The sequence below is a fragment of the Pezoporus occidentalis genome, unplaced genomic scaffold, assembly GCF_034315485.1.
Source record: "Pezoporus occidentalis ecotype Australia unplaced genomic scaffold, CSIRO_AGI_Poc_V1 ctg58, whole genome shotgun sequence".
NCBI lineage: Eukaryota > Metazoa > Chordata > Aves > Psittaciformes > Psittacidae > Pezoporus > Pezoporus occidentalis.
In genome coordinates, this window is record NW_026915921.1 from 2,275,761 (window position 1) to 2,299,854 (window position 24,094).

General features: G+C 38.4%; 1 protein-coding gene across 2 annotated transcripts in view; it reads left to right on the forward strand.

The window, feature by feature from the left end:
* The window catches only part of DOK7 (docking protein 7), a 64,766-nt gene that overhangs the window by 3,585 nt on the left and 37,087 nt on the right, over positions 1–24,094 (forward strand). For both annotated transcript variants that reach the window (XM_062638740.1, XM_062638741.1), the window contains exons 4-7: positions 3,126–3,326; positions 9,418–9,537; positions 17,227–17,334; positions 20,042–20,916. In XM_062638740.1, coding sequence (XP_062494724.1) covers positions 3,126–3,326; positions 9,418–9,537; positions 17,227–17,334; positions 20,042–20,916 — 1,304 coding nt within the window. The remainder of the gene's footprint in view (positions 1–3,125; positions 3,327–9,417; positions 9,538–17,226; positions 17,335–20,041; positions 20,917–24,094) is intronic.

The window sequence follows — 24,094 nt, forward strand, 5'->3', positions numbered from 1 at the left end:
GCTTTACCATCTGTTGCATTGCTGGACTCATTCCTTTGCAGTACATACACAGAAAGATGGTGGGAATTTTACAGTAATGAAATATAGAATTATCGCAAGAGAGATGTATGCGTGAACCACTTGGAGCTGTCAAATATGAAGCCTTGCATAAGGCGAAAGGTTAGAGATAGTTTCTGAACAGTACAGGCACGAGTAGCTGGAGTAGTTGATACACTCTGATGGAGCTGTGTGGTGTTCTGGTTCTGTTTCTTTACTGGATTTAGGACCTATTTACAGCATACAAGGGTAGGTCTGGCTTTCATGATCTTGCACTGGTGCATTGGTGAGATAGAGTATTTAATCTCAGTCTGGTTGTGATAGGAGGCAATGTAGCAGCAACAAAGATGTTTGCTTTTTGTTTTTGAAGGAAAGTGAGGCAGGAATACAGTCTATCGGATGATGATGTGTGTAGCCATGAAGTAAAGATATAGTGGGAGAGAACGTGTGTGGAGGTGAAGAAATGAAGAAGAAAGAAACCAGGTACAATTGGTTGAATTGGCAATAATTTGTAGAACATCAATTCCAAAAAAGCTTAGGGGAAGGAGGATAGAGCAGAGTACAGAAATTTGTTTCAGGATTTCATCTCTGAGTGAAGGTTCAGTTAGGAGAAAGAAGCCAAATTAAGATGAGTCTGGTTTGAGTAGGAAGAAATAGAAAAGAATGGAATCTTAGCTGAAGAGAGGATGGTGACTGGTGTTTTTTCTTGAAGCGTAGTAAGGTTGCCTTTGCGTGCCTTGGAAGTAAGGTTGCTGGATGATAAAAATAGACTATGGACAGATGACCTCAGAGTCTGGGAAGCAAAAAAAAAAAAAAAGAAAAGAGAGGGAAAGGAGTAAAGGAGTTGTTCCTGTTCTTGAATGAAGACCACAGAATGGAGGCATTTGCACCGGAGTTCCTTGTATCTTCCATCTGCTTTTAGCAGGGGAGGTGGATGTTATTCCTGGAATAAAACAACCAGGATCAGAAAAAACACTGGGATTAAGCGAGATGAGGCACAGGTCAGGTGTGAGAAAAGTGCTTGAGGCCAAACTCATTCTGAGGAAGTTAGCATACTGCAGGTCAGTGATTAGCTGTGAGGAGCTAAAGGAAATTAGGAGCTTAAATAGTACCTTTTATTCGTGGACATAGTCAGCTTTTTATCTTATTCATTATTTTTTCAGAGAAGGAGAAGTAGATGGTTGGGGAGAACTGAAAAAAAAAGTCCTATTTACAAAGAAAGCAGCATATGGCAAAAGCTTCATGTCCAGATCTGTTTGCTGTTTCTTTTTCCCTTGACTTTGGCTTTAGATTTGGATAGGCTGTTTTTTTAACAGGGGTCTAGAATCTGAGCTGCAGCTCTTTGTTTTAGCAGCTCTTGTAACTTACAACTGATTGTATGAAGAGTGTACTTCATTCCTCATTTATGAGGCAGAAAGAATACTGATGCTTCTGCTCCTGTGGTTTAATTGCCAGTGAAGTGCTGAGCAGAGGGGTTGGAAATGATATCAGATTCCTTACTGAATGTTATTCATCATGATGGTTTTGATATCTTCTTCATAGTTTATGTTTAACCAGGTTGTGTAACAACTGTGTGCCCAAAAGGGGACATTGTGTGGCTACTGATTTGCTCCCTAGCAATACTACTGGCAAAGCTGTAAGTAGAGCTGCGGTTAGTTAGATCTATCCCTGTCTCCTTGCACATTTCACTCGAATGACTTTGCGGCTAATTCTGCTGGAGCCTTAGGGAACTTATCTAATGCACGTCATAGATGAGGAGTTGACTTACAGCTAAGATGGTAGCTAAGAATGTAGCAAGTGTTTAGATGAGAAGCAAGACTCAGACCTTGTTGATATTCATGACGCTTGAAGAAGTATAGGCAAGAAACAGGGAAAGGTGGTTGTAAGAAGCGAGACTACCTGGAAGTTTACCCGATAGATTTCACAGGCAGGTAGCTGTTTTTATGATCTCTGAAGGATAACCAAAAGCTAAATCTTTGTGCTTCTTGATAAATGCTCTACCGAAAGCCTCTGACTGAAAATGTAACAGTCCTGATGCTTCTCTGTGCCAAGACATATTTTTGTCTTTCTTTTTATTGTCTAATTACAAGAGAAAAGAAACTGAAGGAGTAGTGGAGGCCAAAGCAGTTTGAGAATTAAGTGCCTGCTCACTTAAATTGCTCCTTTTGAAACCCTGTGAGATTTGAGCCCTTGAAGTGTACCCAATAGCTTATAATTCAGAATGCAACAGCTCTGGAGGAGAAGGTGGGAGACCAGCCTAGAGCAGTTGTTACTTTAGGCAAAGACTCTTGCAATATAGGGGATACTGGAGTTGGGATTTGAATCTGAATTTTGTAAACTTGGATGGGACGGGTATTTCCTTTCCTTCTCCAGTCTTTTGAAGTTTATGCTGTGAAATATGAAGAAGAATTAACTGACATCTAACAGTGCTTATTACCTATGAATCACTTACTTTCCTAGTAATTTTAAATGTCTGGGCATCTACCATTACCAACTCCCAAAAGATTCAAAGGTGGGAAAATGTAATTTTTCCCCATTTTACTGCTAGGGAAGGAATGAAGCTGTTTATTAAGGGCTGCAAATGAGTCAGTGACAGAGCTCTGGTTAGAACTTGCCTACTACTTTGAGCCTTGGCTTTTGGGCTCCTTGGGCACTGTGTTATGTGTGTGTGTGCATGCACTCAGAAAAGGAGGGGCACAGGCTGTTTAGAGAAGGAGACGGAAAGAAACCCATGTGGTGATGCAAGGATGGAAGAGGTAACTGAAGCGTCGGCTGGATAACTGACTAATTTGAGATGGGGAATAGCCTGAGTTAGGATAAATCAATAATTTTATGTGTGTGTATATATATATATATATATTTAATTTGTTATTTTCCTGTCCCAGACTGGCATAATAGAGAGTAATGAGTTTATAGGTACTCATATGTGACTGTTTGGGCTCTGCTTAGAATCTTTATGCTAGAGCCTCATGGTATGGGCAGGGGTTGGTCCACATACCACAGATGAATAGGATGACTTATATCACATAAGTCATGGTACCTTCCTTCTGTTTTCCATAGTAATGTTCTTTTTCTTCCTTATCTGATAGTTCATAGATTTCAAGTTTTTGTAGCACCTGGCACTAAACTAGAGAGTGGGCCTGCTACCCTGCATTTCTGCAATGACATTCTCGTCCTTGTAAAAGACGTTCCTCCTAGTGTCATGGGCCAATGGAAGCTTTCAGATCTGCGTCGGTATGGAGCTGTCCCAAATGGATTCATCTTTGAAGGGGGTACCAGGTGCGGCTTCTGTAAGTACAAGTGGAACTTGTCTTCTAAAAGATGTTTGAAACCTCATGTAGAAATGTAAATGGTAGTCTCATTCCAAGTGGAGATTGCAGAACCAGCTGTGCTGCTTTGCCATACAGGCAGCCTCTTATCAGAGGGTCTGTTCTACTGAGCAAATTTCTGCAGGCTTCAACCCTGATGTTCAGTAAAAATGTGACTATGTGGAATCCTGACTGAACACTGCCTTGTGGCTCTTCAGGTGTTCAGTCATCTATTGCTCTTGGACACAAAGTAAAAATAAGGGAATTAAATTTTATGGATTCTGTCAGGCAAAACATAAAAATAGTTTAATGTTCATATTCTTAAATTGTGATCCATTATTTTGTTGTTTGCAGAGGGAAAATGAGACAGAGCTTTGAGGTTACAGGTGGCATCAAGGCTCTCATTGTGTAAAGGCAAATGTCTAAATCCCATAGAGGACTTCTAGCTCTTAAAAGTTAGGAACTTCTGTCTGTTCCTTTCTCTGTTAGTAGGTTTGTCACTTTATGGGACCATGAGATTTATGAGGTCTAAATGAAAGCAAGCAAGTAAGCTGAAGCTAATTTCTGTACCCTAGTAGCTAAGAAGTATATTTAGAGGCAGAGTATTTTCTTGTTCCAATGTCCAGTTTAGCTCACGCTCTCACTTCAGATAAACACAAAGAATTATGCAAGAGGAAAGGAAAGATGATTAGTGCCTTGGTATAATATCATATAAATCATTAGAAAAGGAGGTTTTAACTTCAAAAGTTTGAAGCCATGCTGAATTGATGAGCTCTGAGTGCAAGTGGGTATGCAGATTGCCAGAGTAGATGTGAAATTGATTGACTTGCATACTGAAATGTGGAAATAATGGATTTCTTCAATTACCAAACTGAAAAAGTAAAAGGTTTAAGCATCCAAAGTTATTCTGTCATGAGACTTGTAGCCAAATTTAGGGAAGAGGGTAATGAAATTATTTTGACTGTTTTACCCCAGGGAGGTTTATTTTGTTGGTTGAAAATTACAGACCTGAGTTACAAAGATTGTAAGTATAGACTCAACAGTTATATCCTGATTCCTGATTTAAGACACTTGTTTTCAATGTGGAAGATCTGGGTTCAAATCTTTCCCTGCCTAACTCAGAGGTTACAGTTAAAGAAGGTTTTCCACTATTTGGAGGAATGCGTTATAGCTTGTGAGAAAAAAAAAAATCAGTTTTCTCTTAAAAAAGAAAAGCAGGTCTCCAGCTTGGCTTTGCGTTGCTCATCATAACCCTTTCAGCCTGGCACTTCAGCCAGTCTCCAGTCCACTCCACTGTTCTCTTATCTGGTCTGTGCTTGATCTGTCTGTCAATTCATATATTACAGGAGATGGTGCTGAATTCCTTGCTGAAGTCAGCGAACAATCTGCATCCACCAAATCAGTCATTTTATCAAAGACTGTCCGACTGGTTAGGCATTATCTCCCTTTTGTAAATCTATACTGGCCAGTCCCATTCAGCACCTTGGAAATGGACTCATATTTCTATTACTTTCTATTGGTGAAACTATATTTTTGCAGACATTCTTCCTGTGAAACTCTGAACGCAGAGGATTAGTGAAGTGGCGTTTTAAATACCACTGTAATAAATACCATACTAAAAGGAACTGATAATCTTGTGGTTGGATTGCCTTTCCTCTCCATAAAAAAACCCTGAAGCTTCAAACAGAAGCGCAGCTTACTTTTGGATATTCCTGTGGTAGAAGTCATGTCTTAAAGGATATGAAATCTGTTTTAGCTTTCTATTCCTTGCTTCTTCACTAGATTTTTCATAAATATAAAATGCTTAATTATATTTACAATTAGTTGCTCATTATAGGTTTTGTACAACTCCAAAGGTTTTGGTGCTCAATCCAGGCAGAAGGAAACCATCTGAGATTATGCTGATTTCAAACATTAAACTAGGTGCATTTTCAAGACATTTAACACTAGTTTACTCTTAAGTAGGAAAAAGAGCGTTTACATTTTGAACTTAATATCGGAATTGTACTGTTAGAGATCAGAAAATGCTTTCTTCTGCTCCTGACAGCTGCAAATTTGGCTCTCTCTGCCCCCAGCTCCTCTAGCTGCAGCTCAGTCACGCATACCGTTTGCAAAAAAGCCTGGCATCTGAGCCTAGGAGTTAATTAGGAGGTTGATTTAGAGGAATGGGCTGGAAAAAAGGAGCCTTTCAGTAAGTTGCTAGCTCAGTTAGAGCGCACTGCTCTCAATTAGAGAGACCAGTTGCCAGGAGAATCTTGACTTGGAGGTTAGTGTGAAAAAATTCAAGTAGGGTAATAAAAGGGCATGTTAACACTGTGAGAATTCAGGATCTCTAATGTTCAAGTACTTCAGTATTAGCTTCCATTAGCAGTTTGAAGCTGCCTCATGTTTTCTAACAGCATCTCCTAGAAGAGAGGAACTTGGAGGACCTGTGGTGGCCTTTGAAAGAGCAAATGATGCTGCTGCTATTTGCAGGATAAGCAGGATTATTTCTGTGATTTTTTTTTGATGAAATTAGGTGCTTTCTGCTTTCTAAGACTTCTGCAAGTGGCTCTTAAAAGTCATTCTGAAATAGTAGAAGTGACTACCAGCATATCTGAAAGGGCCAAAGGAGGAGACGAGGAAACCTATAACAAATGGGAATTTATTTGAAAATAAGAAGCAGTCAAAGTGGTTGAACTGGGGCAATGTCTGAATTTCTTGAAAGATTCTGGGCTGCATAGGTTAAAATTTCTATTTATGTGCAGCTTTTTTTCTTTATGTTACTTAGGCCTACTGCAGGCAACAGACATTCTTATCTTCTTTTTAGTAATCATGGCCACTAATAGAAACACTGGCTGTAATTTTAACCAGAAAGAAGGGCAGCCTGAGACACTTTTTAAAGGGGGTTTGCATGAGGTCAGGATTGAGAGATTCTGGTTTGACAACATGATGATTACCATGAACTGAACTGCCATGGTTTGAACTTGTCCTGTAGCTAAAAGACTTCAAGCTCTAGCATTGCCTGGCACCTGTTAGGAGGAGTAATTCATGGGAATGGACTGACTCTTCCTCCCTGCTTTCACACACAGTACAGAATTTGAAGGAATTTTTGGTTATTGTGCCTTTTGACGATGTGTTTGCCCATGGGTTTGCTTTTTTAATATGATGAATTAAAACAAACCATTGACAAGTTTTAATAATACTTGAAAGTTTTATGAAATTGGCAACTTCTCTTGAATGTTTGGGAGACTGTACAATGCTTTACTGCTGACTAACACAGAGGCTTAGTGTTTCAGCCTTATGCAAGTGACTGCAGGCTGCTTTTCACCAAGTCTCTTATCCTATGATGAGAGTCAGTGAGTGAGCTCTTTGGTGTAGTAAACAGCTGCATGGTATTACAGTGATGCATACCACATATTTCTTGGCTCCCAAATGCTTCTGCACAAAATCTGTTCCAGCACATGATTGATATGTCTAATTTCTAGTAAGAAAGCAGAAATGTAACTGATGGATTTTATATATGCTTTTAAAACACAGTTAAGCTTTACCTATTCATATGTGTTTTACAAGGACTCCCAAGCTTCTTTCCCTTGCAATCTAGCTCTACCTAGCAAAACAAGAATGAGGATGTTTCCTGTGACTTGATCGGCAACTGTGGTGGTCAAGTGAATAATAGAATCTACAAATAAATTTCATCTTGGGCTTTCCAGATATATGATAGTTCTTTGCAGAAATCATCCCTTGAGTTAAGCAGCCAGCTTGTAAGCACACGTTTACTTTTGTGTTTCCATTAAAGTCAAAAGCTTATATAGCCTCTTAGGAGTTTAAGTAAGACTCTTGACAATAGTGATAAAAGAACAAAGTACTCTTTATGACAGAAATATCTAAGGAATGCTCTTTTCCTGAGTGGTAATGTGGATATGTAGGATTCTGCTGAATTATCAAGACACATAGTATATCATTGCCCTTGAGATATGAATGTCCTCTGTCATGTCGTCTCTGTATCTTGCTTACTTACTGAACATGGAATGGGAAGGTCATATTCAGAGTCCATCAAAGCCTTGTGCTGCCCTGATGCCTCAAGGAAGGTATGGCTTCTGGCATCAGTGTGATTCATGGGGGAGGAGTCATACCATTTAGGATTAGGCAGACTGGTTTCCCTAGACTCCCTCTACTCTGTGAAGGGAGGAGAAGGCAGCTCAAAGGAAGAACTGAATTTCAAATCATTCCTGAATACATGCTTTGCACTTAGCTTTTTTTAATTCTGTGTTCTCTGACTCTTGGCATCTCTTGGGCAGGTGGAATGGGACAAGACTGAGTCACCACCAGAAACATTCATACCTGTCAGACTGCGCGATTACTATTGTAATCTCCTAGGTCTTTGATCCTGAAGCCAGGGCATGTATATGTGCCATAAGGAAAAGTGGGGCAAGCTTGTTTTTAAAAACAATACTAAGAAACAATGCCAGAGAAGTGCAGAGTTAACTAGGCTTTACTCTGGTTTACATTTCATGATCCTGTGTGTGCTCATCTTTTCAACCGCCTAAACATACCTCAGCGTTTTAATATTTGTCTATTCTGAGTCTCAAGTAATACATTTGAGACCTTGTTCTCTAGAAATGATTGGCAAGCCAGCCCTTAAGTATAAATTTAACTTCTACCAGACTGCTAAATTTCCAGCAGTTCATCAAATGAAATAAACTGTTTCAAGAACAGGATTTCCATTTCTTTAGCTGAAGAAGTTTTGATCAGTAAGATCTAAAGAGGAATCCGATGTGGTGGAGTGACAAATCAAGTTACTAAGATCCTGCTAACAATGTTGTCCTGAACATATTTAAGCAGAGCAGACAAAGATTTAGATGGGACATAAATTAAGAATGACAAAAAGACTGTTGAGCAGAATATGCTTTTCCTAGAGTGGTCAGTTTACAACTTGCAGGTTATATCTAATTTACTAAAATAATTATTTTGTTTTGTGGTCCACTCTTTACTATCCCCTTTGAATCCAAAGCCCTTCATCAAGTAGTCGAAAGTGGATCCAATTGCTTAAGTAAAATGCGAATATCCTGTTGGGTACAACAGGACATACGTGTGGAAAATGATGGCGATACAGGCATTCTGGTCAAGACCAGCTCTGCTCCTTGGACTAAAATTGGCAAGAAAGCATAAACAATTCAGAATTGACTAGAGACATGCGGAAGGGAAATTTATGTCCAGATTAGGGGCCCAGGTCCCTAAGAAAATAATAAGCAAAAGCCTTCTGCAGGTCTGAGATTTGCTATTGTGGTTTTCTGGTGTGCATGGGTGGTCTTTTGCCTGATGTTTTAAGGTTTATTTTTTAATTTCCTCCTATGAGTAATATTTGGACTGGCAATTCTCAAAGTGCTCTGTGGAGCACTTCTAGTTTTGTGTGTTGTCCATGTAGCCATTTATCATGCAGCTCAGAACTTGTTTGTTTACTTAGTGATTCTCATTCTAATTTTGCTTGGGGCTATTCTTAATGAATGGAAAGCAAAATATCAGAATAGAGCAAAGGGTAAAGATCTGATGACAACCTGTGGAGTTGTGTTACATTCTGTTAATAATAGACACATAGAACTTAGTCTAGGAAAATTTATACTATAATCCAGCAATATAACCAAATCCTAATTCATTGGAATATAAAAAGCTGCTCTCAGTTAAAACTGGGTAAAAGTAAAAATGCCTTGGTTCATTTTGATAAAGACACTTCAAGAATTCCTGACTATTGCACAGCTAAGATTTGTTCTACAAAATTTTAAGGGTATAGAAGAATAAAAGACTCAGATGGGTGTTGAGAATATGGCTTGTATTTCAGCATTGCTCTAAGTGCCTGAATCTCAGAAAATTAGTGTAAAAGACTAGGTAGCTATTGAATTTATGTGTATGTTTGTGATGTAGTACATGTGTGCTGACCTGAGTTTTTTTTCTTTTTATATCTTTGAATAACATCTTGTTGATGTCTTTTCATGGCTTGCACTTAATACTGTGCCATATTATAAATAACATCATCGAAATATATTTCTAATGTATCAAAGTGAAAAACACGTATTTATGTTGTGCTTTCTTGCAGGGGCTGGTGTATTTTTCCTTTCTTGTGCTGAAGGAGAGCAGATCAGCTTTCTGTTCGACTGTATCGTCCGTGGCATCTCCCCGACGAAGGGCCCTTTTGGTTTGCGTCCAGTCCTACCAGGTTAATATAGGAAGTATAAAGTAACTGAGCAAAGTAGGAACTTGCCATGTCTAGCGCTTTATTGTTGTGATTGTAAGAACAGCTTGCAGACACTAAGGGTACAGAAAGTGCAAAGTGGTTTTCATTCTCAAATGTCACAGTATTGGTTTATCAGTTGAATGTATCCAGTTCCCTCATGGTGCTCTGGCTCATTCATGTTCCTGGTGATATTGTTAACTTTAGCCTTCTCTTATTTAACAGTACTAAAATATGGCCCTTTGGATTGAAAGGAACCCTAACCTCTAGTTTTAAATTTACATAGTTCAACTATGTAAATGCAACTATGTCTGCATTACTATTTTGGTAGTTTAATGGAAAACTGATTTCTAGGACATTTTGATTCATCTGAAACATTTAGAATGAAGCCTTGCCAACCTCAGAAACCTTTCAGGCCTCCACATCACATTTCAGTTTTGCAGCTTGAGTATCTTTTCTGATGTGCAAGGACTAAATTCCTTTTCCTATTTCATGGTAAATGCTGCATGTGCTGTAATGTCTAGAGGGGGAGTTTGATGGCATCACAGTAAGCCCTGTTTCCTTTTGACTTTAACAGATGAAGAAATATAGTACTGAGTCATGAATGACTGTGTCAAACAGGGCAAGAATGTCAAAATGAGAGTACAGAAAAATATCTGTGAATTGTCAGTGGGTTATAGTGGGAATAGGCAGCAAGAATGGTGAAGGATGAGGTGGGATTTGTGGGAAATACTTATTTTTTGTATGTGTTAGACAGTTAACAGGAGTTTGTCAGGGTTTTAATAATGTTCTAAGTTAAGATCATTGCAGGAAGGAAACGTGATGGCAAAAATTAGATCTGGATGCAAAGCCTGTGAAAATAATTATGAAAAGTTAGTTAAGCTAAATGCAAGGCTCAGTTCATCTCTTCTTTCCCGTAGTTGTAACACCAAAGTAAATAAAGTAAGCATAATAGTAGGCAGTAAAACCTCACTCGTATATGATGATCTGCGTTTGCGTTCAGGTAAGTGAAGTTATTAAAAAAGCGAACAACAAACTTCAGTGACAGAAACCCAAAAGAGCAGCACAGGTACTTAAAGCTCTGCTATTAAACACGTTTTTCTGCATATCTGAAAGTGTATTACACATATACAACTCCTAAATTTGTCATTTAACAAAAATTTGTCGAGAAAAATTAAGCCTGCAAGTAACTATTCTGTTGTCTTTTATTATTATTTTTAAAATTTTAATTTTAGATGGCATCTTCTTTGAAAAATCTTTTTTTAAGAGGCACGTAGAGATAACTGTGCTTTCACATCTTGGTTATCAACTCTGGCATTTGTGGGTTGTTATACATAGCCACATACTACATTCCCTTTCCTCTTTACAAACTTTGACCTCACTGAAGTGCATAAAGTGGATTTAGAATATCCTGGGAGTTATATGGTGGTTTTTGTAAGGGAAAACCTCTTTTCTGAAGTCTTTTTCTTTTGTCTTCTGTGCTTGATGGACTTGCTGCTAAAATGAGGTGAAGATAGACTCAGCCACTTGATTTCACTTTGCTTCCCTGACAGGAAACACTTTGTTTTACTGGCAGGAGCAGTACTCTGTAGGGAACTGTGCTCACATTCTTGCAGACTCCTTTTTCCAAGCTACTTTGACCTCTCTAGCTTACATTTCCTTCTATCTTTACCTTGTCTCCCCTAGTTTGTTGTTACCCCCATGTACATGTCCCTTCACAGAAGATTTGTATTTTTTAAGTTCTCCTTCATTTATTAATCCCATGCAGAAGCTTGCACAGAGCTGTTTAAGGCATATGCGAGTGTACAATTGTAGTGATTCATCCATAAAGTAATTTTGCTTACCAAGTATGCTATTACACAGAATGTAGTGTATTGCTTGAAAAGGTCAGGTCTCTACCAGCTACATACTGTATCTGGCAAGAGTATTGAAATTTGCCTAACCTTTTGAAAAGGTTAGTTATTAAATAGATTAATCATCTGCACACCTCTGGTAACTAGATCAAAACTCAGTGTTATTCAAACTTACTGCAGAGCAGAATGCTACACAGCCTCAACTGGGATTTATGCATGCAGTGTTCTGCTTTTGTGTAATTCAAAAGCTTTCGTAGGAAGTGGCCTTCTCTCCACAGTTTGCTATTTGAATTTTGCTTCTTGCTGTTGCCTGTACCTTTCCAACATAAACATGAAATATGCTTGAGTAACTCTTAGGTATTTTCAAGACAGGAAGAAAACCCACAAAAGGCAGCTGTACAGAGAAAATAATGTAATGTGGTGACAAAATGTCACATTGATGGTGTTCTTGGACACCAATGTACACAACATAATTATGATCTAGTGAGGTTATGCAGTCAACATCTGCTTACTCTGTCTTCGGAAGAAGGGTAATTAATGAACCCAGTGGCTTCATATACAAACAGCTCGACCATATGGCTGAAATATTCAAGTGTTAGCATGAAATTAATAGGAAATGGTCAAGACAGGTTTGAAGAAGACTGAAAAATGACCGTTTTTCTCACTTTTACTTGCCAAAATGATTCTTTAAACAAATGCAAAATGCACAGTATCCAAAAAGAGTTTGTAAACTGCAAGTGCAAGGAATGTTTATTCAAGTAAAATATTCATATCTTTTCTGGATTGTAGTTTTGAAAAATATATGTACTTCTGTAAAACTTGGTGTAACATAGATGTATGAACACTACCTGTATTTTATTAGGTAATGTATCACATATGTAATGAAAATACTGTGCAGTGGAACTCAAACTTGACTGGTTATTGAAAGCTATCAAAACCTGGTCTAATCTCTCATAGCTTACCTGCTTTAAGCAACGGTTTAGACTAGAGAACTCCTGACATCCCTTCCAACCTGAATTATTCTCTGACTTTTTGGGAGTGGTATAAAATGATTATGAATATTCTCATGATAAAAAGATTTATATTATGTGTACATCTAAAATAAAATGGAGAAGGAAAAGAACATTAGATGTGTTGCTATATACTACCGTGTGGTACTTATTTTGGGAGTTCATTAATTCTGCCAAATTGTACCAAAGTACTCCCATTGGGAGCACCGTTAGTAGGCTGGAGGTTTTTGGTTGTTAAAGGCTGCATGGTCAGGTCTCAAATTTAAGACATATAGCATTGAGTAGGAATGCAAATGTAGTGTAGGTATCCGTAGATGTTTTTAGGCAGTGTAGCGTTTTAAATAAAGGACTCCAATGAGTGGCAGGATGTGTTTGGATGGCTTGTTTTCCCCAGCTACTAGTTGGAAGATATTGGCTACTTGCATAGTCTCTTTTTCTTTTGAGAAGAAATTTAGAAACCAGACCAGAGAATTTCATGTTCTTGTCTTGACAGAAGTCTAGGTATTGACATAGTCATGAACACTGATTGCGTAGTTTGCAATCTGTACTGAATTTGCATGCGTATTATCTGACAAATGTTTGTGTATCAGATGTATGTTGAACTCCTCCTTTTCACTAGCAAAATTCATCTTGAACACCAAACATGAACACAGCAAAGATCCAACAGGCAATCTGATATTTTTGATTAATGGGTAGAGCAGTGTTCTCTAAATCTAAGGCCATGGGACAGTCTAGTCCTGCAGGCTGGAAAGACCCTGAGTGTAATCATGGTAGTCTGGATGCTCTCTCTTAATTCTGGAAGCTGTTTCAGGCTGCTTTGTGACTGACTGGAGTGTGCAGTGCTGCTTGCTGAGGATCTACCTGATGCTCTTTCTTTTTGTTGAAGCTTGATGCACCTTTGGCCATTGCAAGACAGTTCTGTGGCAGCCTTCTGCAGTATCTGTACCAAGTCAATCCTCCTCAAGCTTGTAGGGCATTTTTTTTATTCCTCCATCTTACAAGGTGTGGAGATGTTAGCATGAAGGTGAGGGTTCAGGTCTGATTTGCAAATGTGCCTACAGTTACAAAGATAGAAAGAAAGGACAGATGTTCAGCTTAACTTACCTACCTTTGTTTAATGAAGTAATTAACCAGTTGCATTTTAAAGATGCATGTAATCAAGCATATCTTGGGTAGTTGCTGACTTAACTTGACACAACACATTTTTTCCTGACAGGTGCTTACTAAACAACCCTGGCGCTTTGAATGACTGTGACACTTTATTTGTATGTTACCAAAGTATCCAAAATCTCCCACGATGAGCAGCTGATGTGGCTATAATGAATATCCACCAACGTAATATAAAAATAAAATCACCATCAAAGGCATTTTTGATGTAATCCTTCCCCTTTGGCCCTAAAGCAGCAAATCCTTAAGATTTCAATGAATGCCTCACATGAAAGATGTTTTTTCATAGCAAGGGATCCATTTTTCTTTGGAAAATGATAACACACTTCCTTAATTGAAAGACCTGAATCTTACTGCTTAAATTCCGTGGGAGTAAATCCGTTATAAGATACATTTGTTAATAGTTTGGGAAATGAAGGTACTAATTGCTCTTGGAGTTGGAGCTACTGCAGGATGTTGTGTAGGAAGAAGCTGTCTGAACTTCCTTGGACAGCTGTCTCAGTGCTGGTCATGCTGCTTCTATCTTCCTGAGTTAGTAATATAGTAAATTACTATGCAGTTATTTAGAGGCTTTGTATTGTGCATGCAGAAGTTATAGGATGATGCCAACAAATCCAACTTTACCATTGAAATCCTCCTCACTTTTATCATCTTCTAGGCCATATTTCTACCCACATGTGACAGGACGTATTAGGTTGTGTGCCCTCCAGTAAGGACTGGTCTCTAAAAAGTAGCTGCTCGTGACTTTAGTTCTTAGTCTTATCCTATGTCAGAACCTTCTGATTAGTGCTCGGTAGTCTGTAACCAAAAATACTTGTATAAGGATCTGATGCTTCTGGGAAATAGTACTGTGTGTGTTGCCCATATAGGGGCCTTGCATATTAGCAGAGAAGGTTCAGGGCAAACCAAAGATTTTGGAAAGACTGATGGACAATTATTTTTAATATCTGCCTAAGACTTAAAGTCTATATGTGTTTGGCAGGTTTTGAAACTGTTTCTCTGGGTATTTCCTAGTATTTGTTGAGAAACAGTTTTTCTAATTGATATTCCACAAAACTGGGAAATGATAGGTCACAGCACACAACTAAGGACCTAATTTTATATCCACCTTTTATACATAGACAGTCCTTAAAGGGAAGTTTGACTATAAAAATTATCAGTACTGTTAGACAGGCAGTATGCCTAGAGATTACATGTTGTTGGGTGAAATGTGTTGTGTTCTGTAGCTGTGTAGCTCACAGAGAATGTGGCTTCTAGAAGCAATTACGTGAAATACGAACTTACTGTTTTGCTTCAACTTCCCTCCTATCTTCTCATCTTGTATTTTATTATGGGCTATTTTTGCAAGATCAGTAGTTTGACAAGGTTTTTTTTAGATATATATTTTGCTGTCTGTAAGATGGATATCAGTTACTAAAAACCCAATAGTTGTGTATGTGCCCTAGTAATGTTTTTAAAATCCATATTTATCAAGTAATCATATTCTGAGGAAAGTGGAATGATCTTTCCTAGTGACAGGTTTTGCTGTGGGAAGGGTTAGTGTCTCTTGCATCTTGGGTAGACTAATTTGTTGATCTGTTATGCCACCTTTCTATTCAGAGTGCTTATAGAACATTTTTGTTGAACCTTTTTGGACATAAAGGCACTTAACTTGATACAGCAGAGTAGCTGGAAAAGAGGATATTAAAACATAGATTCAAGCAGCAGCCTGTACTGCCGTATGCTACTGAGAGGATCCTTGCATGGACCTGTCTGGGTTGCACCATAGGTGCTGGTGGCCAAGTCATGTATTTTTCTTTGCAAAGGTCCATATGAAAACACTGGTGGTTTTGTTTGAGTAAGCTTATACAGTTTTGTTAAGTAAGTTAAGTAAGTTACACAGGTTTGAACTAGTCAATATTTATTATGAATTGTATTGCAATGGAAATAAGAATGAAGATCTAACAACTTAAGCCATATCAAACAGTCCTCTTTTCTGTTCTTTAATTTTGGAAGGTGTCAGACACTGAAATCAATCACTGTTTGAGCTGGGACACACAGAGGTCACAGACTGTGTTTGTCACACGCATTGTTGCCTTGTCCCTGTTAGACCATCTTTGATTTCCAACATATGCTGTTATAGGAGGACTCTGTGTGTGTATGGCTCGTCCTGCTCATCTTACCCAGATTGCTGACTGCTAAAGATGGAAACCCCCTTTACATGGGAAAGAAAGTTCAGCATTGTCACTTCTGTTCCTGTGACACACTTGGATCTATCCAGGGCAGATCAGAAAGTGAAATACAGTTATGGAGCAGAGTTGTGTCAGCTTGTTTCTCAGGTAGTTAATAATTCAGGGACTCCCAGGGAGCTTCAGCTCACCTGACAGTGCTCCTTCCCCTGATTGTAAGGTTGATTTGACTGCTGTGTTGACAACATCAAACCCAAGTATTTTAAAACTTAAAGACCTGGAATGATTTTTTTTCTCTTTCGTAATTTCAACTGTTTCTTTTCTTACTAACTCAACCACAGCAATGTATAGCCTTTTTATTCCCTTTTTCCCCCTCTTATTATGTGATTCAATAATTAAATGTTTTTGTGGTATGCTACTACTATTCAGATGATCAGATATACAACAACAGTTGTGAGGAAGCTGACCTGTTTTATGTCATTAATTGCTTTCTCTATGTAATTAAAAGAGCTACTGAAACTCTTGATGCTGAACAAGTTAGCAGACCATATCCTTTGCCACTGATCTACATGACACGCTTCCCAGTGCTGTTTGAAGAAATCTGTAATCTCTTGGGATAATGGCTATTATTATTTCCAACATCTGGTTTTATCGTTGTGCCTGGCTAGAAACAAAATGGCTTAGAGAAAACTAGCCTGTTTCACTGGTGGAAGTTCTTCCACATTCTGTTTAACTTTTGGTCTTTCTATTAGAATAGAATGAGCCTTTTGCAGTGGTTTCAGTTGGAATGGCAAACTCACTGAAATTTATGGGAAAATCCCAGATAGTACATTTTAAGAGTGTTTTTTTTATATTCAACATGAAGACGGAGAACCACCAGGCTACTTATTTCATCTCTGACTTCTGAACTTAATGACCTGAACATCAAACTTGAAAGCAATGTCATTGTAAATAAGTGATCTGGATTGGAAGGTATCAGATGGTTTAATCGCTATGACTTGAGTTTATGATGTAGATTTACAAATCTGTGGGATGAAAAGTTTGGTCTTTCTTGATGATAAAATTCCCAAGGAGTTCAGTGAAGTCAGGACACATTTTACAGGTCACATACTAGTTTTCAACTCTTTTAGACCTTCTGGATGCTAATTTTCTCTGTAGCTATTGCCTTTGATGCTGTGCTCTTCAGGGTTCTGTCACTGGTGTTAACTCTTACAGACATTGGGCATAACCTCTGAAAGTGTTTTTGATACTTAAAATTATAACTTATTATGTAGGATTTCTCCAGGATGTGCTTGAAAGCAGATTGTCTCATACATTTTCCAGTCGGCATTTTCCCTTCCTCTGGTAGAAGATCAAACACGAGAACATAAGAATAGCTAACATTCTTATCCAACATAAGTCTTCTTTTTTTCTTTCCTTCTTTTTATGTATTTTCTATGTTTCTTCTATTTACTTGTTTTCTATTTCTTTTTAAAGATCCAAGTCCAAATCCAGCCTATTCAGAAGAAAGATTGGCTCATGAAGCTTTGCAATTAGAAAAGCGCTTGAGCTTGCTGTCCCATACAAGTCGCCAGGGCAGTGGAGGTAAGCAATATCTTTAATTGAATAAAAATAAATGGTATTCCTTCCTCCCCAGGTTTTAGAAATGACCATGTGTATATAATTATAAAAAGCTGAGCTTAAAAGAAAAATAATAGAAAATGGTCAAGATATTTGATTTGGCTGATGTTGCTTGTGGGGTAGCTCTTTAACAGAATTGTCTGAAGTCCACTGATGTAGATTGGAGTTTTTCAACTGAGCAGAGTTTCAGATCAAATGTTATTAAAACAGGAAAATCCATTAGTTTGCTGAATCTTACTGAATTTGTGCATGTGTAGCTTTCAAAGAACTGTCTGTGTCAAGTTTGATACCTGCTTAAGTACTGGACTCACTCCATCTTGTGAGATGGGCTGACTTGTGTAGTTCAAACATCAGGTTTACAGCAGATTTTGTTGTGAAACCTAGGACTCCTGTGCTGTGGCTAGAAGTGCTACTATTCTGGCTCTTTGTGGTGCTGTCTGTGCACATTCCTTCTGGAGTGATTTATGCATCAACGTAGAATTGGTAAAAGGGCATATGCCCTGAATTGCTATTCAAATTGTTTAAAGCAGAAGTGAGATCCTCAAAGCATCTGCCTTGCTCTTGACTCTAAAGCCTATGAACATGAAAACAGCCCTGGAAAGATCCTCAGGCGCTTACTGATGTGCCTCTGTACACATCCATGGCTACTTTAGTCTTGACCCTGCTGTATAATGTGGTTTGTGACTAAATTACACTGAGACTTCCTGAGGTTTTCCTTGCTTAGCACATAACTACTAGACTTGACTCGATTAATGGAAAACAAATGAGACTTGATAGAGAAGTATGTTTGGCTGGTTGGTTGGTTCTGTTTGTTTGGCTGTTTCTTTTGTTTCTTTGGTTTTTGTTTTGTTTGGTGTTTTTTTTTGTGTTTTTTTTTGTTTGTTTGTGTTTTTTTTTTTTAATTCAGTCATTCTGGTTAGAAAATATGGTCCAATTTCAAATACATTCTCCTAAGAATGTTATAATCCTCAGAGAAAGAGGATCCTAAAGTTTTTCATATTCTGGTCTTTGAGTTTGTCATAGGAAAATTAAACAGTTGTGTTTGTGGGATATATCATAACACCAAGACTGTCCCTGTAGGATTGGTAGGAAAACATTTGCCCGAAGACAAAGGTTCTGCCGCTGTCTTGGAAAACATCTAGCTCTACAGAATTAGAGCATTTTCTTCAAGACTGTGGGAGAGCATCCCTTCCAGAGCCCTAAAGTGCCTAAAGTATTTTTCTAAGAGAAGTGAGATCAAATAAATTCAACAGTCTTATTTTTTAAATGAAAAGAGATGGTTTTGTAAGCAAAATACCTTTAATTTAACAATTATATTTCTTCTTCTGGGCATGTTGCTGAGACCTACACTAATATTTTTTGTAACTTGTACCTTCTCTTTAGAGAGCTGTATGATTTAATCTCAGAAGCTGCATTCACACAGGGGTCACAAACCAGTGTCATCAAATGGGCACTGGGGGAAAAGAAAGAATTAGATTTTATGGCATAAACATTGCTATTGTGTAACAGTGTATATCAAGAATTACTCTCTGAAGAGCGGGAGAATTGTTCTAAACTTTTCCCTCAACAACCGAGAGTCGAAATAGCCTAGTAACTCCAGGAGCTCAGGTCACAGTCTGTAGTGGAAACTTCCTTTCTACTCCATCTGGCAACTTACTGCCCAAGGTTCAAAATTAACAAAATGAATTAGACTTAGTACCTACAAAACGATCCTTCTGTCAGCCCTTGTTTACACAAAGAAGGAAGGTTTAAGAAGGAAGGAAATAACATTGTTGACTGCGTCTGTTGTTAATAGAAGGTGGGTTTTTGTTTGTTTCTGCATGTTTGGCTTTTGTCCCAAGGACCTTTCATGTGAATGTTTAACTCTTTTCTTTCATAGTCTGTCTTGGGTAGCAACAGTTACCTGTAGAAGTGCCCTCCTTGCAAATACCAGTGAGAAAAAAAACCCAAAACCTTGCAATATATGCACAAACGCCTCATGGGCCATTCTTTTGTATGTAAAAATAAAAATAATAATAGTATTTTCATTTTTGTTCATTACAGTGATGTGTAGTTATGTTTTGGTATGGATATTATGGAGAAGTACAGTGCAGGAGAGCTCAGAGTAGAGAATAGGACAGTCTTAAGTTTGATTTTATCTTTGGGTCTCTAACATTCACTTTGTCATTCAGATAAGATTTAAATAGAGAAAACAACGTGCAAATGAGATAATAAATTGGTTGGTACAGCTCAAATATAAGCATGGAAATGTCTCATATGGATTTGCATTACAGTAACAAGGTTTTCTTCAGAGCACCCTCAGCTATTCTGAGCATGGGACTTTGTGACTATTCCCTGTGATTTAAGATAGGAGTATCTAAAATAAAAACAATTAACTATCCAGAAACAAAATACGGTTGAAAAGGGAGAACTTTGTGCTTAAAAGCTCAAAATTTAACCCTGAATGCATTATATTCCACAATGTGGTAGGTCTATGGCAAGATTACATACTATTGCATTTTATTTTTCCTTTGGGGATAGAAATTATTGCAGGAACTGTGTCTTTCTGACAGACGTTCCACTCACAAAAAGCAGATGGAATCTCAGGGTCCTTTGCTGCTTGTTAATGCTTTCAATGCTTCAATCTGCTGATTGTGTTTTAACGTGAGATTGATGTGTTCTGCTTTTCTAGGAGATGAGAGAAGTCTGTCAAGCTCATCTTCAGATACCAGCCACTCGGATGTCAGTGTTGGGAGCAGGCTGACAATTTGGCCTGAGCAGTCTTCAGCCAGCACTTCTCAAGAGAGCCATGGACTGGCAGCTGCAAAGGGCATTCACCTTGGGGAAGAAAAGACCCTTCCAGAAGGGGCACGTGGCACCACTAAACCACCTCCAAAGCCCCTCCGATCCAGACAGCTACAGGAAATAGGTCGCCAGAGTTCTTCTGACAGTGGGATAGCTACTGGTAGTCACTCTTCTTATTCTGGAAGCTTCTCCTCCTATGCTGGGAGCTTGGACATTTGCCATGGTGATGAGTTTGGATCATTGCTAAGCTTGCCTTTGAACTTTCCTTCGGATCAGAGTTTATGTACTTGTCCTCACAGTGAGCCCCAGAGAGGTGCAGGGTCGGAGTATCAGGTTCCCAGCTCTCTCAGACACACTTATGATATACCCAGGAGTTTGTTGCAGGCAGCTTCCAAAGATGTACAACCGAAAAGTGCGGATTCCACGCCATCCAAGGACCAGGCTCTGTTGTCTCAAGGTGCTAGTGACCCAAAACTGCTACTATCACACTTGGAAGCACGGAGGATATCTGAGCACAGCCAGGACAGAAGGAGGCCTCCATCCTTACTGGCAGAAAGCAGCAAGGACTTGAGTGATGAGACCTATGTGGATTTTGTCTCGAGGTGGTCAGACACAAAATCACAAGGCCAGGTGTCAGACTCCAAAAGCAGTGAGCTGTCACCTCCTGGTGGGCCCTCAGCTGACCCCTGTGACACATGTAGCCCCCACCTCGGGATGACAAGAGCTCTTTTTTCAGCTTGTCCAATCTGTGGTGGACTAAAGGTAAATACGTAACACTGAGCAGATGCCAATGAGCCTTACTTAATATAGCATGATTAATTTAAAGTGACTTAAGTTACAGGTCATAAGTACTATTGCTTCCTTTATAATTTGAACGGTTAATAACTTCTGTGTTGTTTATGCTCAAGTTGAGAGGCTTAGCACATGGTTTCCTCAAAATCTGTGCCTGATCCAGAAAACACTGAACAGTATAGGCCATCAGTCATTGCTTTTAAATTGGCCAGTTTTGGCTTTGGGTTTACGAAGGTGGCTTATGGTGACAGAGATAGAAGCTTTACAGGCACTGAGAGGGTAGAATTTGTCATATAATAGTAATATAGCATGAAGGACATTGATCTGCATTGCTGCTGGTATTTCAAAAGAAAGAAGAAGGGAGGTCAAATAGGAGGTTGGAACTAGATGATCTTAAGGTCTTTTCCAACCCTAACTATTCTGTGATTCTATGATTCTATGTGCTGCTCTTAAGGTGACCACAGTGCATATTTTTATATTATTGATGTTTCTGTTTTCTTTATCATTGTACTTTAAGCATGTCTTGCATGAAAAGCCAGATTAGTGAAGCTTCTCTCTGGGGAAAGAGGAGATTGTCAAGTCAGCATGGCAATCCATAGCAGATCAACTAATCCAGTATTATAACTGGACAGTGACAGATACTTTAGAGGAGGATACAAAAACTCATTAGTGGTCTACTACTAGTGTAGTATATTTGCAGGAAATACTATTTCTGATCACCAGTCACATAATGACTTAAACACTAAAGTACTGAGATTCATACGCCTTTCTAAACACATTTGCTGGTATCTGTTACTATGACTTTGATATTCTCATAAATTATTTTTGAACCTTGCTAAACTCTTGGCTTTTTATGGCAGTAATTTTCATACATTAATTATGCATTGCATGGAAAAAAAAGTATCTGTTTTTACCCATTCTAGAGAAGACTTTTTTTCTGAATGTATTTGCTAAACCAGAAGGCAGCAAAGCTGCTTGTGTTGGTGAGCTGTTGAAAGGCTGGGAAGGTTAGAGGGAATGCTTAAATTATACAATGGGTGAAACCGGGATTCAGTAAGAGAGACTTTTGCTTGAGCAATTAAATACTGCCATTGAAGTTCATACATCTTAGTTGAGCATGTGAGATTACATAAATCGATGAAAAAGGCTTAAGTATATAGTAATTTATGAAAAAAAAAGCTTATAAACTTGAGGGATTATTTTCTTCTAATGCAGTGTTTCATGCATTTGTATTGACTGCCTTCATACCTGTGTGAGAGGCTTTATAAGGTTTTGCTACACTGGTCATTAGGATGATCAGTTCCTTTCTAAGATCATCCTTGCCAGCCATCTGCACCAAAGTCCCTCACTAGCCCTCTAGCCTAATTCAGCTTCCCATTTCTGCTCTCTGTGCAGCGCAGGCAGAGGGATGCACAGCAGTGTATCTACTGATAGCTTCCTGTCTCTGCTGCCTGTAATTAGAGAGAAGGTGAGAAAAATGCATGAGACTGATTCCTGGAAAGGCTCTGCTCTGGGATCAGGAAGCTCCAAGATGGCTTTGTTATAGGCAGCAAGGAAAGAATTAGTAAAGGTACAATTAGCTCACATAGTCTAAATGTGTCTGAGTGATCTGAATTGTCAGCTTAGACATGACCTTATCAGAGTTTACCCTGATATCTGTGGCAGACAGGAAGCTGAAAGTGAGTATTCCATTGTATATCTTCAAAGCCATTGAAGGCTAAATTATGACATTTCTTTAGCTGACTGTTGACCCTAAAAACATACACACCCAGATCTTTCATTGCATAGTGCTGTCATGTTTCATGGTGTTTCTAGTTGCCCTAACAGTATCAGTTGGCAAGAATTTCAGGAATTGCCAATATTTAAACAAATTTCGTGTAACCCTCTTACTAACTCTTGTTTTAGCATGAGATATGCACATCTGCTGCTGCTTTTTTTTTTTTTCCTACCCATTTGTAAGCAGTTGGGAAAGAAGTCTGATTAAATACAGTGATTCAGGGGCTTGTTTTTACTTTTGAAAGGAAAAAATAACCTTTTGATACATTGTCCTGGATTCTTAATTCTCAAGAAGTGTTATTTTAGTAGTATTTAATGGACACGGTCTTTAGCTCTTCTCATGATGAATACAGTGTAAGCGCAAATCCATATGCTGTAACTAAAAAACAATTCTTACTCCTTGTGCTCTGAGCATAATATGTTTAAGACGTAGTTAGGGCCAGGAGGAGTTGATTTATGGATTAATGAAGGCTCTGTTTTTTTACGTTTATTCAAATTCATGTTCAGAAGGCTTTAGTGTTTGGAGCTCCTTTGCAATTTCAAGCTAAGCTGTTAATTAAATTGTGTTGATGGTTTTTAAATGCCTGCTATTTAAAGTGAGTTCCCTGAGTTGAGGAAAGTCTGTGGCAGTAATAAAAGGTATAAACATTGGTTTGTTTTTTGCCCTGAATGTAAACTTTGGCAAATTAAGGTTAGATTTGGGCACGTTGTCTGTGTGTGTTGGAGCTCAGCATGTGAAGAGTTGGAGGCAGGTTGCAGGATGAAGACTTGCATATGTGCGAGGCATGGTGGCGTTTGTGATTGGGATGGATTTGGTTAAGAACCACCCACTCGCTTATAAGAGTGAGGATGAACATAGGTAGAGCATACCCTGAGAAAGTGCCAAGGTTCAAACAGAAAATAGGGCAAGGAAGCCTTTCTTTTTCACTCTGGCTAAAGAATAGAACCAGCACACAGAAAGTCACTAAATATTATTTATATTATTTCTATATTGTATTTCGCAGGCATGCAGGGTGTTTTGCTTTCTGTTGTATGTTATTGTAGAGTGCTCAAAATGTCCTTCTTTACTAACTAAACAAGGTGTGCCTTTCCTATGTAATTTTTTCCTAGGCAATTTCAGTGCTATAGATGAATGGAGAGATGAAATCATTGTGTTTTGTAAGTATATTTTAAACTCAGAATGTTGGATTGTTATGGGAATTCTGAGTAAGCTGTAGAGATTTATTATTAGACTTATTGCATTTTCAACTACTTATCTAATACTATTTTGATGAATAGAAATTCACTGTACGCTTGTTGCTCTGTAACTTCATTTGATGCTATAGTTTTAGAAATTCTGTCAACCTTTTTTATAGGCTGCTTTTTTTACACC